Source organism: Apodemus sylvaticus, chromosome 2 (genome assembly GCF_947179515.1).
Source record: "Apodemus sylvaticus chromosome 2, mApoSyl1.1, whole genome shotgun sequence".
Taxonomy (NCBI): Eukaryota; Metazoa; Chordata; class Mammalia; order Rodentia; family Muridae; genus Apodemus; species Apodemus sylvaticus.
Window position 1 is genome coordinate 71,718,548 of NC_067473.1, and position 18,010 is coordinate 71,736,557.

At 37.9% G+C, this 18,010-nt stretch overlaps 1 protein-coding gene across 1 annotated transcript in view; it reads left to right on the forward strand.

Annotated features, from left to right (window-relative positions):
- Cntnap2 (contactin associated protein 2) overlaps nt 1-18,010 on the forward strand; it is a 1,662,736-nt gene that overhangs the window by 1,236,004 nt on the left and 408,722 nt on the right. Inside the window, exon 15 of the mRNA XM_052172851.1 lies at nt 16,238-16,365. Within this exon, the coding sequence (XP_052028811.1) occupies nt 16,238-16,365 (128 nt within the window). The remainder of the gene's footprint in view (nt 1-16,237; nt 16,366-18,010) is intronic.

Sequence of the window (18,010 nt, forward strand, 5' to 3'; positions counted from 1 at the left end):
TATTTGTGTGTGCATATGTGCACAGTGAACTTGTGATGACTGTGTGTGAATATGTGTTCATGCAAGTCCATATACTTGTATGTACATGTGGAGCCCAGATGTCACTGTTCGTGCCTTCTTCTACTGTTGTTCTCCACTCTATCTTTTGAGACAAGCATTCAAGAGCACTGAGTGCTCAGTGATTAGCTAGGCTGACCAGCCAGGGAGTTCAGCTGCTGAGGATCCATATGTAATTCTTCATTCTTGCATGGCAAAGCACTTCACCAACTGAGGCAAATTCCCAGTCCACGATATTTGTTATTTTGGAAGCTCTAGAAACAATGTTTTCTCTTCTTTACCAGAAACTTAGTATAAATAGAAACCGCATCCAAGTAATTCTCAATGCAGGGGAAAAAAACATAGATGCTGAGGTTAACCAAAACCACAAACTAAATGCAGAGAGATAATTGTACATTTATTATACCAGTCCTGTGCATCCCCTTTCAGTGAAAGATATTATGAATTAATTATCTTTTGATGCTACATACTTCTATCTTCTTTTCAAACACAAACTCTTCTACCTAGTTCCCCAAGGGTCTGTACTTTATGTCTCACAATTGGTTTATTTTTTTTTCTTTACTAAGTATCTGTCTCCAGGCTACCTTAGCATTGTGTCTCTTTTTATCCTGGAATGGAAATAGTGAAAAGACCTTTTATCTCACTCGCTTCTGCCCCCTTCTAAGTGTGTGTGTTTCCTTTTGATCTATCTTACTCCCTATACCAGAGTATTGATATTTTTGAAAAAAAAGTCAGAAAGGTAACTCTCTCTGCCTGAATATTTCAATTGGGCTAGTATAGTCATTCAGGAAATATTCAGAGTGACAATATACAAGATGATACAAAAGATACCAACAGAGCTGAAAGGGCTCTGTGTCCAGCTGCTTTACATTTTAGCACTGCCAACTGTAAGGTCTTACTATTGTCCACTTTGCTAAAGGGTCATTGTGAGCAGGAATGGTATTATTAGTGATGTGTTGTATAGCCTCCTAATAAAAGGCGTTAAATAAAAGAGTACATTTTTATTGGGTAATATTAAACCATTCCCTTCCACATGCACTTGCTTTAACCAGCTTGAACAAATTAGTTATTCTCAGTAGATTACCCTCACTGTTAATTCTATCATAAAAGATTCTAGAGATGGCACATTACTATCACTGGCATTATAATTTTTATTTCAGAATCCTAGTATCCGAATATTCATTATCTAATTGTAATTAAAATGCATGATTCTCTTAAGAACGCTTATAACTATTTAAATGAATATGAACTTTATTAAAGGGATAAAAGGAGGATATTACAATTATTCCAAGAGGCTAAGTTTTATTCTTGAAGAAGTATAAAATTACAGTACTGAGAAATAAAGAAAGAATAAGGAAAGGCAACAGAAAGTCATAAAAGTAACAAGCAGAGAGATCCCTGATGTGCTATGGTAGCATAGAAAGTGTTAATTAATCATATGTTCATGGATAATGGAAGCAACACAAAAAGAACTGGGTAGGCTCCTTGAGGCCTGGAGTGAGGATATGTTTGCTTTGCTTTCTCCAATGGTAATTCCTTGGAATCCAATGGGAATGCCTTGGAAACCCCTGGACACTGAATAAACACTTGTTGCATTAAAATATCCAAATGAATTCTGTCTCAAAGTTATAAAATTTTATAAATAATTTTCCAGTCAGTTTGTAGATGTGACATTGGGATAGCTTCAGGGTTGGGCCTAGTTAAGATGTATAATTTTCATTAGGAGATTAATTTCTATGCTCAGAAAATTGGGTAGATTTTTTTTGAGATGATAAAGTTGTTCGGGTGGCACCCAAGCTCCAAAGAAGGGAAAGAGCCTGGATAAGTTGCCCTGTTTTGTTGTCTATTGTGAATTCTTTATTGTTATACAGAAAGGCCATCATTCTCCATTTTTATTTTTTAGTTCATATACTATATTTCCCTTATCCTGTTATTTCCCTTTAAAAATTAATTAGTTTATTTACATCTAAATGTTGACGGACCCCCCCCCTTCCCTGTCCTCCTTCACAGGTTTCCTTCCTCACCCCTATTCCCTTCATCTCTGAGAGGTTGGCCCTGTCCCCAAGCACAGCCTTCCCTAGGATATCAAGTTCCTACAGAATTAAACACATCCTTTCTCATTGAGGCTAGACAAGCCATCCCTCTCCTTCATATGTACCTGGGGCTGCATAACAGCAATGTATGCTCTTTGGTTGGTAGCTCAGTCTCTGGGAGCATCCATGAGTCCAGGTATGACCCTGTTGGTTTTCCTATTGGATTGCCATTGTCTTCAGGCCCTTAAATCCTTCTCCTAACTTCCAATTCTTTACTGTAGACATATGTAGAGAGGACATCCCTCTCTGAATCTTTACTCTGTACATGGAGAGGCCATCCTTCTGCAATTACATACATAGGGAGGTCATCCCTCTTCGATTCTTCACTCCACACATAGAGCAGCAACCCCTCATTACCTAGAAGGAAATATAAATCAAAATCAGCCTTCTTTATATACATTGTAGAATTGTGTTCTAATCATGCCAGTAATTGACACAAATGCTCATTGTGAGGAATGTTGCTAATGACTTTAGTTTATATTAATGGAGCCATGAGAAAGTGCCATTGTGTGTGTTACTTAAGTATATACTAATAATTTCCTATGTTTCAATAATATTAACTGAATGCTGACCATATGATAGACACAACAGTAAGTAACTTGCAGTCTGCTAACTTGTTTATATTTCACCAAACATGGTGTTTTTTTATTCGATATATATTTTTATTTACATTTTAAATGATTTCCCCTTTCCTGGCTCCCCACTCTCCAAAAGTCCCATAAGTCCTCTTCCCTCCCCGTGATCCCCGATCCACCCCTTCCCACTGTGCTGTCCTGGTATTGCCCTATACTGATGCACTGAGCCTTTACAGAACCAGGCCACCCCTTCCTTCTTCTTGGACATCATTTGATATGTGGATTATGACTTGGGTATTCCAAGTTTCTAGGCTAATATCTGCTTATCAGTGAGTGCATACCATGATTGATCTTTTGAGACTGGGTTACCTCACTTAGTATGATGTTCTCCAGCTCCGTCCACTTGTCTAGAAATTTCATGAATTCATTGTTTCTAATGGCTGAATAGTACTCCATTGTGTAAATATACTACAATTTTGTATCCATTCCTCTGTTGAGAGACATCTGGGTTCTTTACAGCTTCTGGCTACTACAAATAGGGCTGCTATGAACATAGCGAAGCATGTATGTATTACATGCTGGGGAATCCTCTGGGTATATGCCCAAGAGTGGTATAGCAGGGTCTTCCAGAAGTGATGTGCCCAGTTTTCTGAGGAACCACCAGAATGATTTCCAGAGTGGTTGTACCAGCTTGCAACACCACCAGCAGGGGAGGAGTGTTCCTCTTTCTCCACATCCTCGCCAACACCTGCTGTCTCCTGAGATTTTAATCTTAGCTATTCTGACTGGTGTGAGGTGAAATCTCAGGGTAGTTTTGATTTGCATTTCCCTAATGGCTAATGATGTTGAACATTTTTTAAGGTGCTTCTCAGCCATCTGAAGTTCTTCAGGTGAAAATTCTTTGTTTAGCACTGTACCCCATTTTTAATAGATTTTCTGGAGTCTAACTTCTTGAGTTCTTTGTATATACTGGATATTAGCCCTCTATCTGATGTAGGGTTGGTGAAGATCTTTTCCCAATTTGTTGGTTGCCAATTTGTCCTTTTGATGGTGTCCTTTGCCTTACAGAAACTTTGTAATTCATGAGGTCCCATTTTTCAATTCTTGATCTTAGAGCATAAGTTATTGGTGTTCTATTCAGGAACTTTACCCCTGTACCAATGTCCTCAAGGATTTTCCCCAGTTTCTTTTCTATTAGTTTCAGTGTGTCTGGCTTTACATGGAGGTTCTTGATCCACTTGGAGTTGAGATTAGTACAAGGAGATAAAGATGGATCAATTCGCATTCTTCTGCATGCTGACCTCCAATTGAACCAGCACCATTTCCATAACCCCTAAAGAAATAGATGGGGTCATAGAAAGTCTTCCAACCCCAAAAAAAGCACAGGACCAGATGGCTTCAGTGCAGAATTCTATCAGAACTTCAAAGAAGACCTAACACCAATACTCTTCAAGCTATTCCACAAAATAGAAACAGAAGGAACACTACCCAACTCCTTCTACGAAGCCACAATTATGCTGATACCAAAACCACACAAAGATCCAACAAAGAAAGAGAACTACAGACCAATTTCCCTTATGAACATCGATGCAAAAATACTCAATAAAATTCTTGCCAACCGAATCCAAGAACACATAAAAATGATCATTCACCATTATCAAGTAGGCTTCATCCCAGGGATGCAGGGATGGTTCAATATAAGGAAATCCATCAATGCAATCCACTACATAAACAAACTCAAAGAACAAAACCAAATGCTCATTTTGTTGGATGTTGAAAAAGCATTTGACAAAATTCAGCATCCTTTCATGCTTAAAGTCTTGGAAAGAACAGGAATTCAAGGCCCATACCTATACATAGTAAAAGCAATATATAGCAAACCAGTAGCCAACATCAACTAAATGGAGAGAAACTTGAAGCAATCCCACTAAAGTCAGGGACTAGACAATGCTGCCCCTTCTCTCAATATCTTTTCAATATTGTACTTGAAGCACTAGCTAGAGCAATTAGACAACATAAGGAGGCCAAAGGGATACAAATTGAAAAGGAAGAAGTCAACAAATTGAAAAGGAAGAAGTCAAACTATCACTATTTGCAGGTGATATGATAGTATACTTAAGTGACCCAAAAAACTCCACCAGAGAATGCCCACAGCTGATAAACAATTCAGCAAAGTGGTAGGTTATAAAATCAACTCAAGCAGATCAGTAGTCTTCCTATACTCAAAGGATAAGCAGGCTGAGAAAGAAATTAGGGAAATGACACCTTTCACAATAGCCACAAACAATATAAAGTATCTTGGTGTGACACTGACCAAACAAGTGAAAGATCTGTATGACAAGAATTTCAAGTCTCTGAAGAAGGAAATGGAAGAAGACCTCAGAAAATGGAAAAATCTGCCATGCTCATGGATTGGCAGGATTGATATAGTTAAAATGGCCATCTTGCCAAAAGCAATATACAGATTCAACGCAATCCCCATCAAAATCCCAACTCAGTTCTTCATAGAGTTAGAAAGAGCAATTCTCAAATTCATCTGTAATAACAAAAAGCCCAGGATAGCTAAAACTATTCTCAACAGTAAAAGAACTTCTGGGGGAATCAATATCGCTTACCTCAAGCAATACTACAAAGCAATAGTGTTAAAAACTATCTGGCATTGGTACAGTGACAGGCGGGCAGATCAGTGGAATAGGTTTGAAGATCCAGAAATGAACCCACACACCTATGGCCACTGACAAAGGAGCTGAAAACAACCAGTGGAAAAAAGATAGCCATTTCACCAAACATGCTTTAACATGTAAGACAAGTGAATAATTTCCCCAAATGGAATATATACAAAGAAAGCACCTAAATGAACAATGCTAGCCAAAAAAAAATCAGAAATCTGAGCAATAATTAAAAATGTTACAGCATTACTTCTCAGGTGACTGGAAGCCCACATACCAGGGAATTTGAAACCATAATGTGGGTTCCATTTAAAGAAAATACCAGAACTAGAAATTATACATTCTCTAAAAACTATGATGATAAGCTATCAATGATTTTTCCTTCTGAGCTATAAATATTATAGAAGGAAGCACACAATCTATTGTTGTAGCTTGGTCATTTTTTTATATTTTGCCCCACCTATAAAATCATCACTCAGATCAAGCTATGGACCATAATCCTTAGTTGGTGCCAGTACATTCCTCCAAATAAAACTACAGTTCTGACATCTAAGACACCAGATTATTTGTGCCCAGTTTTGACCATTATGCAAATAAAATTGATCATTATGTAAATAGAAATAAGCACAAACCATAGTGATTTGTACTTTGTCTCAATGCTACAGATTGGAGTTTGTCCTTATTTTAGTTACTTTAACGGTTGCCATAACAACACACCTGACAAATTAAAGTTAAAGTCTTATCTTTGGCTTATATTTTGAAACTATGGTCCAGGTCATCATGGAAAGGCCTGGCTGCAGGGTCATGAGGCACTTCATGTAGGCATGAGGCACTTCATGTTGCTTCTACAGGTGGGAAGCAGTCGCGAGATGAAAGGTGGTGTTTAGGCTCATTGTCTCCTTTGTATTCAATCTAAAAACCTGGGTCACAGAATGGCACTGCCATATCTAGGGGAGATAGTCCCTCCCAAACTAGCTTTATCTAGATCCTCCCTCACAAATATGACCAGGTGTTTGTTTCCATGGTGATTCTAAATTTTATCAAGTTAACAACCAAGATTCTGCTATACTTCTTTTTATTGCATGCCTGTTTTTTATTATTATATGAATATGTCACAATTTTTTATGATCTTTTGTTGATGAACATATGAGATACACAGCTCCTCCCATTTTTGAAAAGAAGAAAATTTGTTTAATTGGTTGTATTAATAAATCCTGTTGTTTAGACCACTCTAGTTGCTTAAGACATACACAGTCTGTATTAGTCACTTTTTTTGTCAATGTGACAAAAACATAAGGGGAAATAATTTATTTTGGCTAAATTTCAGAGGATTCAAAGTCAACATCATTTGGCCTTAACATGTTGGTAGTATCAGGAGACAGAAGAAAGATGGTCACTTCATGGCCATCCAGGAAGCAGAGAAAGAAAATGGGCAAACAGGAGGAGGTCAAAGCAAGACAGGTCCCCAGGAGGATGATTCCAAGTGACTTCCTACAAAGTCCCACCTTATTCTTTTCATCGAACTCCATCATGTTACTAATCCATTAGAGTATTCATTCACTCATTCATTCATTAGGTGAGAGCATTCACCATCTACTTATCCCTAGAGACACTCATGCAGGAATACACAGAGGGCACTTTACTAAGTTCCTGGGAATTTCTCAATATGATCAATTTGACAATCAAAATTAGCCAGCCCACTATTGTTGGTTAGTAGGAGTGAGCATAGGGCATTGGACACAACCTTCATAATTAATTAATATGTTAAGGACATATCAATTTTCTCTTCCATTTTAAGCTTAATCTCATTTATTAGTTTGAAGATCTGGAAATGATTTTCCACAAAGCTATATTAAGAAGCCACTGGATGACAAAAATACTTTGTGGGCAGCCATGATGTTGAAAATTGTATATCAATATGTTAAAATGTATGATATAAAAAGTTTCTTTTCCAAAATACTGGATTAAACAAAGTTATATATACGTGTATCCAATATAGAGTTTCTCACAGTCATTATAATATAGTTCTGGCCCTCCAAGACTGATATGTTAAGTATACATAGCATCCACACATGAAATGTCAAACATCTTTATTTTCTAAACTTGTTATTTCCAGAAACTTCAAATCTTAAAAGTATCCATGATCTTTATGGAATAAATTATCTTCACGTAAATTAAAGCCTTGAGCACTATCTGTATATGGAGATAGGGCTTTTAGTAAAGTAACTAAGGGTAAGTGAATTTCTAAGAATGGGCCCATGATCCAATTCAGTTGATAGCATTATAAGAAGATGTGTGAGAGAGCCCCTTTCTCTCTTTTTGCACATGATCACAGAAGAAATGGCATGTAAGGACACAGTGAAAGTGCAAGCCAAGGAGAGGCTTCATTAAAAACTTACCTTAATGTCATCTTGAGATAAACTTTCTCCCCTTCATTACTGTGAGGAAAAGAGAACAGTGTTAAAGGCACACAGTCTGGGTTTCTTATTTCAAGGCATCCAGAGCAGAAGACTACAACACTTGAAGAAGATTTAGAATTGCTCATTACAATAGTGTACATCTCAAGGAAATGAAATAGCTAAATCCTTGGCAGGCTTATTTGCATCATATCTTTATTACTTTTCTATTAATGCAAAGAAACTCCATGAACAAGGTAACTTACAAAAGGAATTGCTTACAGTTTCAGAGGATTAGTACCTACTCATCACAGCATGGAACAGAGGCAGGCATGGCACCAGGGCAGTAGTTGAAAATTCACAACTGACCCATGAGACAGAGAGAAGCATCTGGGAATGACATGAGCTTCGAGACTCCTCCTCCTCCACAAGGCTATACCATTTCATCCTTTCTAAACAGATCTACCAACAGAGGACTCAAATATATGAGCATATAGAGCTGTTCTCAATCAAACGACCACACATCACTTTCCTCATCTAAGATCAGTGACAACTGGATACTCTATAAAAATCATATAGCAACTTCTCCTTATGCATTTTCAAAGAGAAAAGATAAAGTCACAATTGCTTCATTCACTTCATAAAACTACACGAAGGATTTTTGCTAAGGTACTAATATATCCCTGCCAGGTGATGCCCCTCACTCCTTTCTTTGATGGTAAGTGCAATCTCTCTATTGATAATGATGTGTTTTCATCACTTCTCTTCTGAACAGGAGGTTTATATGTTGTCTGATAAGTTGGGCAGCATTATTATAAATAAATTGCTCTCAAGATTATAAAGTAAATTTGCCAAAAGAGATGATCTTCATTTTTTTTAGAATCTAATAAACTGAAGTTTTAGAATAGTCCTAAGTATCTTACTGAATTTCTGCTTTCTCTGAACCCAAGATCCAGCTGTGTGTAGCAAGCCACACAACTGAAACCCTCATGATGAGATATTCCAGTAGGTTCTTATTCCAATCATTTCCTCTGCTGACATAGGCAGAACCAAAATCCTTTTCCCAAAATATGTTGATGTCACATTTCAGAAAAGCTGTTTGCTTAACTGTCAATGATTGACATTACACTTTAGGAAGTGTTCCTTGTTCATAGTATCCCAAACAAGAGGATGCTGGAGGTTTGCTCTCAGCCGTAGCAATCCTGCTCCAATCTGTCTATCCTAGAAGTTATAGGTGCTATTCAAGGCTTGAAAATAATTCTGGCAAGTAAATTGCAGATGTATAGGGTAAAATGCAAATAGCTGTATCAAATCTATATACAAAATGCTGAGTACCAAAGTCACTGTGAGTTTCACCAGATTGCTTTTTGCATTTTTACATCGACTCTAAAACAAGAATGTAGGGATAATCTCTACTCTCTCAGTTCCCATTAGATTATGAGCCACTGAACTTTGTCTCCATCTCACCACCAGAGATCCCTATCACACTCACCAACGGTTTCCACATTTCCACGTCTGGTATGTACTATGATGCTTTTGATACCAGGCATTTTAAACATTTAACAGGAATGACTATTTCTCCCTAACAGATGCTTTTTCTTTTTCTCATTTCCATTCACCATAATTCTTTTGGGTTCCATCCAAATTTCAGATCATTTATTGTAGAATTCCTTGATTCATCTTTCTCCCTTCATGCTGGAGTCTGATAGCAAACTTAAGCCGCTTTTCTGGCTGCCTCTAATTCTCAGTACCAGTTCCCAAGTATCAATTTAAAAGTTTATTTTTATTTGGCCCATCTCATCCTAAAGTGTAATGTTTTTCATTATTGTAGCCAAGGGGGTGTGCCTTTTGCAGATGTTTCCATCCCTCAACATCTTCAAGATATTGATAACATAAAAACATATAATGAACATCTTAGGAGCATCACATACTTCAAAGCCCAGTTAAAAAAAAATTGGTCCCTACCTTCAATCAAGTCTTTTGTGTCCACTTCAGGAGCAAAATGGCCTGTTACGATGAAAAGGGAATGGCAAAGTGTATATATATTTTAAAAAGTATGAAGTTTGTATAGAAAAGATAGAGACAATCAATATGAGTAATGTTGACATGGATTTGTATTATGTGGAAGGAACTTTCAGAGTGACTACTGAAAGAAAAGGAAACACTTCTCAGTTAAAAGTAGAATTCTTGTCTCATTGGAAAATAGCACCTGTTAAGATGGGGAAATCCATAAAATAAAAACTCACAGCATATCATCCTGCCTTCTAGGACCAAATGCATTAGGACAGATACTCTTTTGAACAAACAAAGTTAACTAAGCAAAAGTTATAGTGGAAAGAACTTTTCATTGTATTCATAATTGGGGAGATTTATGTACAAGCTACTAAAGAACTGGAGAATTACCTTGGTCCTTGGCACTTAGGTGAGGTAGCCCAACATTAAGGGCTCCATGCCTAGAAGCTATTCCAAAGAATGAAACAAAGACAAAATTGGATAAGTGAATTTTTAATGAAGTGGGTATATAATAATATCCTACGAAGGTTACCCAGCCACACCCAAGAATCACTCAGCCAAGAGAAGTGATGTGAATTAAACAAAAGGCAGTCAACGTAGACATTGACACATTGCAGAGAGAAAAGAACTGAATACTTCTCTTTGTTCACTAAAGCACTTACTGAGGTGAGCACGACAACTCCATTCTTTCCAGGATAACATGAACTTTAGGGAGAAAAACTGCATTCTACCTTTTTAGTCTACCAAAGGAAGAAAAACAAAAACAAAAACACACCCTATAACTGTGGACTTTAGCTGTAATGCAACCACAGGTTGTGTTGTGCAGCCCAAATCTCTGCAAGGATGTTTGAGGTAGGAGGTGGCTAACCACATTTATTATTACCATGAATTGATCCATTAGCTTTTGTTAGGTTCAAGCTGCAAAGGGACAGTAAATTGTATTTATGGTCATCACTTTAACCTTTTAACTTTGTGCCCAGTGGAAACCCCTGATCTTCGTTGTCTTTAGCCTGCAGTTACAAGCCCCAAATTGTTTCACATTTATTTACTTGTTGGTGGTTTGTTTTGCTTTGCTTTTTGATACAGGCTCATATTCAGTAGCTCTAGTTCATCTGGAACTCACTATATAGACCAGACTGGTCTCAAACTTGCCTCTTGACTCAGGAGAAAAGCTGGATTAAAGGCATACTCTGCCATGATCAACTCTGGTTCACTTCTACCTATGTTGTGACAGATGAATGCTTTCTGAAGTGGAAGCATTTGAAAGGAAGAAGTCACATCTTTGGGATCTACCTCCTCTCTCAATTCTCCATCCCTTTGCCTGCCCTGACAGAAACAAGAATAGACTCATTCATACCAGAATCAAACTAGATAGAATTTGAGACCCTAAAAATAGCCTAGGTTTAGAAAAAAATTATAGCCAAAAAGAGAAGTAATAAATTGGGTTTCTCCCGGGTGCAAAATAGGTTTTCAGAAATACCCGGATCAGCTGTGTCAGTGTTGTTTTCTTCAAATGATGCCAGAGAAACATGGTCATTTCCAGAGAAGTCTGAGAGGCCAATAAGAAAGGCTGATTTGCACAGCCATTGCTATAACCCTCACTAAGTCCCTATCACGAGCATGAAAAAGCATTGGTTGGACAGAGAGAATGAAACAGATTGCTTGACCATGTCTTTTGGAGTCAGAAAAATAAAAAGCCCAACAAAACTACATCACTCTAGAATATCATTGTCCAGTTTTAACACAAAGGTAGATAGTGGTACTGGCAATGGAAATGGCCTTCCTTTTCAGAGTTCTGTGAAAAGATGATGTAGGCTGTGCTTTGTGGTCCATATATAGAGCATGTGACATGAAGCCAGTTGGGAACAACATTTAGAGCGTAAAACTAAGGGGTTGTGGGAAATACCTATGTCAGTAAAGAGCTTTCTTTGCAAGCCTGGAGATTTAAGATAAGATACCCAGCACTGGAGATGAGAGATAGGCATATTCCAGGGTTTAATGGCCAGCCAGATTTGGCTGAGTTCCAAGCCAGTAAGAGACACTGTCTCAAAAACTCAAAGTAGATGCCATCTCAAAAAATATAGCTAATTTTTTGCTCCAACTTTCTAAATTCCCCCAAATTCATGTGCACACATGCACATGTAAACACACGTGCACCTGCACACATATATACAATTATTTACACACACACAAAAATCTATTCAGCCATACTCAAAGGCCAGTGACCCCTGAGAAAGAATATGGCCAGGCAAAACCAGGTCAGATGGTCTGGTCTATGTGACATTCCAAATTTTGCATCCTGTTGTTTAAACACATGGGAGAAACACTGTGAAAAACAGGTTATTTACCATGTGTTTGAAAGATATTAAAAGTTGAGATAAGGGATGCTTTCCTGTCATCTAAGCATTGAGATGCCAGGCATTGACCATGACTTTCTAGATATTCTGAGACACAGAAATTGGCAGAAGGCTGATGATCAAGTGTTCCCTCTTGCTCTGAGTTACAAAATCATAAGCCACTCTTACATAGACTAAAATATAAATATAGGTGGGCAGATTAAATTGTAAGTGGTTCAAAGCAGTCTTCCACCCAGTGAGACAACTTTCCTATGGAATAAAAATAATAAATTCCTGTGTCACTCAAAGGAAGTCAATTGAAGTTCTTTCAGTATAACTTGGGAAATACAAACATACATCTTCAAGTTTAAAGTGCTGGAAGTTTCTATGTTTCTATTAGCTCAGCTACTAATCAGTGGAGAACATAAAACCAAGCATTGTTTTATTCCTAACCAACTACCTAAAAAATGAAGAGATCTGTTAAGTAGATCATTTCCCAGACGTTACTGTTCTCAATGCTCATTCCTGTTCTGGGAAAACCCTATAGGGCCAGGAAGACCTATCCTCAATGGGTTCACATCAAAAGAACCTCAAAGGAGTTATCTTCCAAGGATCACACTCATGAAAGACAGACCCAATATTCAAGATTTTTATACACATGGAAGTATACTGAACTTGTTCCAGTAATAATTACATGTTGGTTTAGAATTTAGAAAGCACGGTCAAAGAGCCTAATAATTTCATACCTAGATAGAGTAAATGTCGCCCGGGAAAATTAACCAACTTTCTGATAGGGAACATTATAAAGACTTGCCTTTAAGATGTAAGTTTTGAACACCTTTGCTATCTTAATCACATTTAAATCTTTTATTGAATATTACTTTGTAAAGAAATAAAATCTTTATTAAAGAAAATTAAACTTACAGAAGTGAATGCTTTGAGATTAGTTAAGGAATTAAGTATAATAAAGGTCTTCTTTCTCATCTCTGCTCCACTAATAGTAAACTCATTCTGATGACCGTTTTGGAATTATGCCTTGTGAATGCATATGAATGTTTGTGTATTTATCCCATCACAAAATAAATGAAGTCAACTACCTTTAGTTACCTACTTGTGTTTGTTTTATAAAGTTCTATAAAACAACATGTCTGCCCTCAGGGAGCTTGCATTCCAGAAAGGCAATTCAGAGAAAACCATTTTGCATAAAATCTCAAAATGATGATAGGAGCTTTTCTAAGAGACTCTAAATGAAACAGATAATTGTCTAGCATTTATAAAAGGTCTCATCTATCCCCACTGAAAAGAAGTAATTGAGTCTGTAATTACTTTCATTTTATAGGGGACGTAGTCATGGGTTCTAAAGATCTAGTTGTGACGGGTGTTTTCTTAATTGCTCTAATTGCTTTAAAGGGAACACCATCACATGGCATTGAGGAAGTTTCAATAGTCAGTGGTAACTGAGGCTATCATTGGAAGTATTCAGAAACTTTTACTTTGTTGTGTGTTAGAGCATCAGCTGTTGACATCCACAGCTGCAGAGGCTCCTGTGTGAGTCAGAGCAGAGGCCTTGTCTCCCTATACATAAGGACCATCCAGGAGCTGGCAATGCTGCTCCGTCTTGGGATGGCAAGGCATCCCTAGGGAACATTCTGTCGCCTCTGCCCAACCTAGTTGTCCCAAAGAGGCCCGGAAACATTATTCCCCCTTCTCATCATTCATAGTGACCTGGTGAGAAAAACATAATCACAACAAATCTAATTAAAATATTTAATTGTATTTTATTATCAATTCTAGACTTGGGCAACATCTCATCCTACAGTCTATGAAACAGAATGAATGGGTTACTGATTCAGCAGAAAGGGTTAGCTTCATAGGCAGAAAAGGTTTGAAGGAAGCAGAAACCAACAGAAAGCAGATGGATCCTTGCAAAAGTATCCTTTACAGAATTAAAATAGAGAAAGTTTGCTTAGAATGCTAGCTCAGAGAAATTCCTCCTCTTGTTCGTGGCTGACACAAGGGAGTCCATGCTGGGACAGCCTGGCCTGCTATAGCCTTAGTCCAAATAATGGCCTCCCACACATTTCTACAGCTTCACTGAGGTGTTGCTTCTGCCAAGAGGATGGAAAACTGGTTTCTCAGCATTCTCAGGCAGGCTACCCAAGTCTCCCTAAAAGCTTCCCTAAGAAAAGGTTGTTTCTCTCTGCCAGGCTTTACAGGACAGACCTCTAGAATGGGAACTGTCATAACAGTGGGCAGCAAAGCAAGCTCTCGAGTGTGAAAAACTCAAGTCAGTGTTTGTTTTTAAATAATTTTTAAATACGTTTTCACCGAGCTAAGTGCAGGACTGAGATGCTTATCTGTTTGCTGTCTCCAGAGGCAGGGCCCAAGCAGCGGAGTCTAACCAAATTCCTCAGGAAAGCTGTACTGGAGTAGAACAGTTCTAGAACGGACCCAGGGAATCAAGCTTTACTACTGTAGCTAACAGTTCTGATGACAGTCTGAGTCAGAATTCATCTGAGTTGGATGGCAGAATTCTTCTACTGTACAAACCCAGTATCACATTTAATTAGTGCATTATGCTAACATGATAAATAGTACCTAATGTCTCCCTAAATTAGATTGACCTCAATCTCTAAAGGTCATTGACTCCGACAAAATCATGTTTGCATACAAGACTTTATATATAAAAAAAAAATCATGCGAGGTCCTAAGAAGAATATCAAGTAAATCACTTTGAGGGTCAGCTACTCTCAGGATAGGTGCTGAGAAATCTCATCAGATTCTGTGCCAATCAAACCACCTACTGCCATCTGTGGACTTGTTTCCATAGGCAATGTGGGATCTAATGTTCTTTTAAATTGTATATTTCATATGTATCTCTTTGCATCTTTAAATTCTGTGGACTTCTATTCGGATACTTAACCAGAATAAGTTGAAAAGATAACTTTTTCATGTTATCTAGGGTGATAAATTTTTTTTTTAGCAAGGAATATCAGTTTTATGACAATTACCTATACTCTAGAAAAGAATCAATAGATCTGTTCAAACTGGTTCCTCTGGGCATAAAGTCAGATCTAGTACTTTCTTGGTGTGGTATATGATGACATAGGAGCAATTGTATTTAAAACTCTGCAGATATTCTTGAATTTGGGACATTGTATGTAACTTCAATGTGTATGTTTAGTTGAGTATATCTTGATAAGTATGATTTCATATATAAATGAGAATTACACAATAAGGGAATAGTTTGACCACACTGTAGTGCATGATCTCACACCCAAAAATATCTAGGCAACACAGATTGGATTTAGTGGGTTATAAAACGAAAAAGGACATAAAAATGAGAGGGGCGTGAAGAGAGGGTAGATCTGGGAGGGGTTATAGAGAGGGGAGGGGAGTGAATATTATGATCAAATTCATTGTATGAATACATGAAATTCTCAAATGATAAAAATTTATGTAATTAAAGGTAGGTATAAGTCAAGCTAGAAGGCATGGATCAGGGTAACTATTCCTGTAAACAGAATAACCCAGGCAGAAAGGCCAGTGGGGCCAGCTCCACTCCTCCTTACATAGAGACAGGTACTTACGGAGCACCTGCTCTGTGCTGGAGAGTTCCATGAACTATTTCAGTTCTTCAAGTAAACACAGAGAGACCAGGAAACAAAAGCTATCCCGAATTTAGCTGATACACAACAGGGAAGAAAGTCTCCAAAGGAATTATTTCAAACCAATTAAAGAGACAAAGATTTCTGTTTGGTATTTCATTCTGGTAACTTTGTTGAACTTTCCATTAACTCTGCATGTGATCGCCTGTGGCGCATGTAGTTTGGTCTAATTTCCACCTAAAATAGCCAATGGCTTATTAGTTGCGAGTTCTGGAAATCAGAATGTCAGTTCTATTTTCCATCAGATGACCATGCCAGAGTTGCCTCTGAGCCACGCTCTGAGCAATTACTGGGGAAGGAGAGCAAACTCTATTTGGGGTTTTACTCAGCGTGTTTCTGAACAACTATTAAAAATGCCACAGTGATCAGACAACATGAGCTATAATTCTAACACAGTCTCCCCATGTTTTTCTGTCTCCCTGTGATTCAGGAGGAAGGATGCTGGCTTCTTATCCTACAAAGATCACCTGCCAGTGAGCCAGGTGGTGGTTGGAGATACTGACCGACAAGGCTCAGAAGCCAAGCTGAGTGTGGGTCCCCTGCGCTGCCAAGGAGACAGTAAGTTTGCCCAGCAGCTGTGGCTTGCACTCTCTTATCACATTGAAATATTGTTTCCAGGCTGCTCAGAAGATGCCAGAAAATGTATTTTTTTTTTCAAAAAAAAAAAAAAAAGATCACACAACACAAGCAGGACCAATAGATAGCCACATGGATCTTTGTTGCCAAAGAGGGTGTGTCCAGTACAGAAGCCTCAATTCAGGCATAAGATGCTGATATCCATCTTCCTCATCTATTCATATGTAACAAGTTTGACTACATAAGCTTATGGTAGTATAAATAGCAATGCTAACAGCATAAAAGTGCCACTCAACAGCTGGGATTCCACTGTGTGCTGCTGTTAATGCCATTAGCATGACTATTTATATCACCATAAAACTGAGTTTATGGTGATATAAATAGTAGCATTATAGCTTAATGTATTATTGTAAACTTGGATTATGGCCATATAAAGTTTGACATTATAGCTATCAAACTCCATCATCATCAAAGCTTGATGGTCCCTTAAAAGGCAAAGATTGTTTCTGTAACAATGTCCTGCTTTTGGGCTTAGGCACCACAGAGCGGAATTGGGGGCTGCTATCTTGGACAGTGGGAGGTAAGAGAGTCAACATGATGGTCCCACCTAATTAAGGGCACCATTCAGGTTTTATGTTGTTTGATACCCTTCGGTGTGCTTTATGTGCAGTGGGAGGGGAACAAGTGGAAGGTTGCTATGGGGATTCAGCAACGAGCATCCTGGGCATCATTTCCCTCTATTTCCTGCACATGTGATTCAGGCAACACTCCTGGGAGTTCTGTGCTTTTTGTGGTTGTGTACTAGGCAAAGGAAACACAGATTCCAGTCCCTCAATAACTGGCTTGCTCGAAGACCCCAGGCAAGCCTCTCCATTATATCAGCTGTGGTAATGAGAATACCACCTGCATCCCCATGCCTCCTGGGGAGGCTATAAAGGTTTTTAGTGCCTGAGTTTGGATCCCTCCTAGCAAAGCATTATGTGAGATGGAATATTCTTTAGAACTCCTATAAATCAGTGGACAATTAGGCCTACTCAGTGATAGATACTTGCATCCACTCAAAGAGGTGTCCTAAGAAATGTAAGGATGCACACTTAGCAGTCTCCTGCTTAGTTATTTAAGACAGCAGCTAAAAGGAGGGGGTGCTCCTAATACAAAAGACGGGTAACATTTGGACTGATCATTCTTTTCTTACATTGGAAAAAGACACTACCTACAGAATTGGTCAAAAAGATCTTTATGAAGCCTTGGCTATAAACAATAACACTTCATTTGTATATCCAGACTTAGAAGGAAAGCTCAGTAAGATACTTGGTTTCAAGTCATTAAGAAAAGATACTGGCACAGAACACTAAACAATATGCATATTAAAGAAATATGCTAAGAAATGAACTATCATGTTCTTTACAGTAGGACTCTCATGTATTGTATACTGAAAGTAAATATTAATTATTAATAATATATATGTAAATACCTCTGGTTTATTAATTCTAATTCTGAATTTCACATTGAACTTGAGAAAAGTTCCAATTAAGTAGCTGATTGAATTAGTACCATAAAAATCCAAGTTTTACTATCAAGAGAAGATTATATGTTAGAGTATATAATTTTTATACCTAATGTATTA